Raw genomic sequence first — 5882 nt, 5'->3', positions numbered from 1 at the left:
TAGTCCAGGCTGGCCTCGACCTCACATACAGCTAAGGATGGCCTTCACTCTCCTGTTCCTCCAGCCTCTGCCTCCCAAGAGCTGAGTATACAGGCGGGCACTACCATACCTGCCTGATTTCGTTTGCAGTTATGATAATAAAATACCTGATGCAAGGTATTTTTAAAGAAAGTGAGCTTACTTAACATATAATGTGGGAGGCTGGACATGTAGGCTGGGCAGCCCCTTGAGTCTGTCCTTTAGTGAGGACCTCACTGTAGATGGCGTCTCATCAGGGGTAAGGGGAAGATCACATCCTAAAATGGTAGGCAGACCTCACAGAACTCAGTCAAGAGTCCAAGAAAACTGCCTTAATCGCTTGTGCAGTGGTGGCAGGGGGTGGAGATGGGGGGTCTTGACTTAAGAACCTTGTCTTTGGCTCCACCCTCTAAAACTCCCATCACCACACTGAGGACCAAGTTCTCAATACACAAATCAGACACCCTGAGTTCCACCCCTGGAATCTGTGAGATCAGAGAGAATCAGCCCTTAAAAATTCTCTCTGATTAACACATTCTTGCTGAGGCAAACACACACACACACACACACACACACACTCCATGCATAGTTCCAGAGAAACGTATCCATCCAGAAGGTTGTCCAGGCATTGCTACCTCAGGGCCTTTCATAACTATCAATGACTGGTGTTTGCAAGGACATCAGTACTTCTGTTAGCTTCTGATGGAACAAATTCTAGACAAAGCTTGTGTGCTCGTATACCTGTGCAATTTGGACCAAGCTTTAGAGAGCTCACACAATTTTTAAAAGGTTAATGGAGCCTACATATGCATTACTAGTTAACATAAATTACAATGAACATTTTTCAACTTTAAAAAAAAAAAACACCATTGTTTGCTTTTTGTTTGTTAGCAGGAGTGTCTCCCGTAGTCCAGGCTAGCCTTGAACTTGCTATGTAGCAAAGGCTGACCTTGAACTGTCTGCCTCTGGCTCCAGAGTGCTGGGGTTATAGGCAAGTTCCACTCACTACCTCTGGCCTGCAATAAATACTTGTATCAAACATGACAACATGCTTTTAAAAAAAAAATACTTTATCACTTGAAAAGACAGGTTAGCTGTTCGTTATTTATAGAATGGCTGGCCTTCGATAAAATATTACAAACTGAATAGATTTGGTTTTTTAAAATCTCCTTTTTATCTCTTGTTTCAATTTATCGAATATCTATTTTGAGCCAAGTGCTATGCCCAGAATCATGAGATTGACCCGCCCCTCCAAAAAATGAAAAAATTAGGCTAGGATTGTAGTTTGTAACTACAACACTTGCTTAGCATGGACAAAACTTGATCCCAGGACCCCCTACCCATCAAAAAGTAATTTAAAAGATGGATTTAGTGATTTCTGTGTTTTATATAAATCTCATTTTCTGCTTATCATAACCATAAACTGTGAGGAAAACATGGTTTATTATGACAACAAATGGTACACAGTGGATGCCAGAGGCTTCCTGCTAGATGCTCACTACGGATTTATTTAATCCACTTTCACCCTGTGAGGTCAATGGTCTTTTAAACCTGTTTTTAATGGAACAGTTGAGGCACAGCTTGCGTAGAGCACGTGACTACAGAGGAGATCTTTCTCTAGCCGTGAGCCACTGGCTGCCTTGGGACACAGAGGGGAAACGAGATGGAACACTTCTTTCCAAAGTTGAGCTCTTGGGCTTGAGTTACTGAAAATGAGGAAGAATGTGCTAGAGCCCAGGACTTACCTTAGACTCAGCTTTTCACAAACCCCTCTTCTTCCCGCTCCAGGATCAGCAGGGTGGAGGAGTCGGCCCTCAGAGCCCTTCGACAGAAATTATTTGCTCATTCTTCGGACCTGCTTGTTGAGTTTAGGAAGCGCGACCTGGATGAGAGCGGTGAGAACAAAGTAAAACCGACCTAGAAGCCTCTAGGGGCTTGAGCCGGAGCACTGGTTAGGGGTGAAGGGCAGACATCTCGTGACATCGTGGCTTCAGCTTGCCGCCGGTTTTGTAATTTTTTTAAACCTTAAGATTATAGCAGAGCATGTACTTGGCCAGATGCAGGTGGTGAGAGCAATGGAATCATGGGAAGGGTCAGACCCAGAACCAAGCAGGAGTGAGCGGAGGAGCTGAGTCGCTGGTGCTGGCCCAGTGACTGCTTGTTTCTGAGCTTTTCAGCTCCATGTTCTACTGTCAACGCTAAACAGTGTTTTTATTCAACTTGATGGAGTAGCCAACCAAACTTTGATTAATTGCAGCCCTATATATATCCATATATGTTATTAAGTGTTTAAATGAATAATATATTCCAAGGAAAGTAGAACATTGATTCTTTCTTTCTTCAGTACTGGGGATTGAACCTAGGACCTTGTACATGCTAGGCAGGTGCTCTGTACTAAGCTATACCAGCACCTATCTTTTAAAACAACCACATACACACACACACTCACATACACTTGCATACATAGATATACATAAACTCATATACAGATAAAATATGCATATATACTTATATACACATACATGCACATACATATACACACTCATACATATACACACAAGACATACACACACATACATATACATTCATATATACACACTTGTGCATACACATACTTATATACACTCATACACACACATATAACTATATATATACATATATACTCATACACAAACAAACATACACTTATATACACATATACATAAAAACACATACACACATACATTGTTTTATGGTATTTACAAAAATCTTAATGTACCCAAATTTAATACATGAAAAGACATAATTTTCAATTATGGGCAAGAATAAAGTTTTATATCACATTTGACATACACTTATGCTTTGTTCTCTGAAATTCCAATTTAATTAGCCATCTTGTGTATCATTTGGAAGGCCTAGTTTCCAGTCAACTTTGCCATGACCAACAAGAATAGTGGTAACGGCCTTTATTCTTATTACCCATCAATACTTAAAGGACGCGAGCGTTAAAATGTATGTCCTGCATGCACACCCTGCTGGACAGGAAACCAGACTGCTCTGTGGCAGGCCGACAGCCAGGTCTTTCCCGCAGGTGTCATCACCCTGAGTGACTGGGCGACTGCCGTGGAGTCTGTGCTGCACCTGGGGCTGCCCTGGCGGATGCTGCGGCCACAACTGGTGAATAGTTCAGCGGATAACGTGTTGGAATACAGGTCCTGGTTGGACAGTTTGGCCAAAGAACAGCTGAGCCGAGAGGTGAGGGTGTGACGGTGGTGGTTGAGAGCACACAGTGGCCTCTGAACCCTATGAAGGGGTGCCGAAATTCTGAAACAGCTATTTAGGGCCCCAAAGCTAGGGTGGGAAGCTGGAAGCAACTATTTGTTACATTCCTATATATCAGACTGTGTGTTAAGGGGTTTGTGTAGCTGCCTCTGTTAATCTCCGCAAACAACCTAGAGGTAGGCATTACCTGTGCTTTTAGACCTGAGAATGCATAAGCCTGGGGTTATAGAATTTCTCATCGGTGACTCAGGCTTGGGCTAAGGGTGTACTTTGTGAAAAAGCCTATGCTAAGCGTGCTTAAAGCCCCGGATCAACCTCCAGCAGCAAAAGAGAACAAAACCAAACTCAAGTCTTCTAACTGTAAATCCCATTTGTTTTTCCCAACACCTTGATGATTCCTCTATTTTAAAACATGAGTCAATAAATAGTTGCTGACAAGGCCAGTTAAGTGAGACTTTTCCTTAAGTACTTTTGGAAAACATCTTTATTGCAACATGACTGCAACATAATTCCCACATTATGTAGTTCACCCACTTGAAAGGACTCAACTCAGTGATGCTTCGGATAAGTTTGTCCCTCGGTATCTAGCATGAGGGTAATACTCACACGTCTGGGGAGGTTCAAATCCCTTATGTAAAACAGCATGGTCATGCACATCCTCCCGGACTTTACTCTCTAGGTTATAATACCTAATGCAATGCAAATACTAGGTAAATACTGGATTGTAGCAGGAATAATAATAGAGAAGGTTTGTATACGTTCAGTACTGACACAGTTTTCATCCAAAACTAAACCACAGATGCTGAACCTAGGGATATAAAGGGATGACTATATTTGCAAATATATGCAACCATCTACCAATTTTTTTTTTTCAAGACAGGGTTTCTCTGTGTATCCCTGGCTGTCCTGGAACTCAATCTGTAGACCAGGCTGGTCTCGAACTCAGAAATCCACCTGCCTTTGCCTCCCAAGTGCTGGGATTAAAGGCATGCACCACCACCGCCTAGCTCAAATTCTATTTTTGAATGGGTTTTTGCTTGTTGGGGTTTTTGTTTTTATACCACCAATGACCTTCCTACTTCACTCTAGCGAGGTGGAAGAATAACTTGTTCAATGTAAAACTATCAGAGTTCATTATGTATTGTTGCTTGCGACCCTGACCAAGATCCTCCAGGGCAGGGGTAAGAAGGCGCAGAGTCAGTGACAGGCAAGTGGCAAAAACAGTACTTTTTTTGCTGCAACTGAGCAAACCTTTATACGCCCCGCCTCCCAACCTTTCATTGGCTCTCAAGTAGCCAGATGTGGCGCTGTGTCTTTCTCACTGGATCACTCCATTGCCTGATCCATCATCTCTAGCTACTCTAGGTTGGCTCGGGGAGGAAGTATCAGGGATTCGAACACCCATTGCTGCTGGGCCTCCTACAGTGTATTCATTATGCAGTAGAGCAAAAATATGGGCTTGGCAAGAATGAGGGGTTTTTTCTTTTTCTTTAATTTTTTTTTTCTTTCCGGTGGGTGAGTTCACTGGCCCCAAGGACCAAGGCCAGGGAAGTTGCAGTGGGGAAAAGAAAAAGGGGACTCGGGCGGAGAGAGAAGCTTTTCTTTCTTTTTCTTACAGAATATTCAGTCGAGTCTGCTGGAAAAGCTCTATCGAAACCGATCCAACTTGGAGACCATTTTTAGGATCATAGACAGCGATCATTCAGGTAAACTCGCCCATCCCCCCTTCACATTCCCTGCATAGGAATTATTTTGCCTCAGACCCCATAGTTTCCTTCACAACTCTTTCCTCTCAAGTTGCACGCAGCTGTTGAGTTGTTGCCAACGGTGTCAGAAAAACTACTCTCTTTGTTGTTTTGTTTTGTTTTGAGATAGGGTTTCTCTGTGTAGCCCTGGATGTCCTGGAACTCACTCTGTAGACCAGGCTGGCCCAGAACTCACAGAGCTCTGCCTGCCTCTGCCTCCTGTGTGCTGGTATCAAAGGCATGCACCACCATTCCTGACTTCATTGGGTGATCTTGGTCCTTTGATTTCTTAAAAAAAAAAATCAATTCAAGGTCAATGAAATAGCTTGGTGGGTAAAAGAAACAGATGCCACACAGCCTGAGCATTCTCAGAGCCCACTGTGGAAGGGGGGAGAGGACTGACTGGCTCCTTAAAGTTGCCCTCTGACCTCCACATGCTTCCTGTGGCACACATGGATGTGAGTATGCATATGTGTGCACAGAGACACGACTTTTAGTAACTACAGTGAAACCTTGCTGAGATGAACTGAGGATAAAGTGGCCCTGGCAGAACTGCAGAAAACCAAATGGAAAATGAACTCTGGCCAGCCAACTGTTCGTGCACAATGCAAGGGCTCTTGCTCTATTATGATCTAGTTGCTTGTGAGGTCTCACGTCACCTCTCCAGGCTGGTGTCTAACTCCTGACCTCAGTCCAGGGAAGCTAGGATAAGCCTGCCCAGCTTTTTTTGTTTTTTTTTAAAAGATTCATTTATTTATTTTATGTATATGAGTACACTGTAGCTGTCTTCAGACACACCAGAAGAGGGCATCAGATCTCATTACAGATGGTTGTGAGCCACCATGTGGTTGCTGGGAA

The 5882-nt window shown here is 43.4% G+C and overlaps 1 protein-coding gene across 1 annotated transcript in view; it reads left to right on the top strand.

The window, feature by feature from the left end:
• Positions 1-5882, top strand: part of Ppef2 (protein phosphatase with EF-hand domain 2) — a 32468-nt gene that overhangs the window by 25303 nt on the left and 1283 nt on the right. The window contains exons 14-16 of the mRNA XM_021163683.1: positions 1807-1913; positions 3089-3252; positions 4898-4985. Of these exons, the coding sequence (XP_021019342.1) occupies positions 1807-1913; positions 3089-3252; positions 4898-4985 (359 nt within the window). The remainder of the gene's footprint in view (positions 1-1806; positions 1914-3088; positions 3253-4897; positions 4986-5882) is intronic.

The sequence above is a fragment of the Mus caroli genome, chromosome 5 (assembly GCF_900094665.2).
Source record: "Mus caroli chromosome 5, CAROLI_EIJ_v1.1, whole genome shotgun sequence".
Classification (NCBI taxonomy): domain Eukaryota; kingdom Metazoa; phylum Chordata; class Mammalia; order Rodentia; family Muridae; genus Mus; species Mus caroli.
This window is presented reverse-complemented; position numbering and strand designations above follow the sequence as displayed.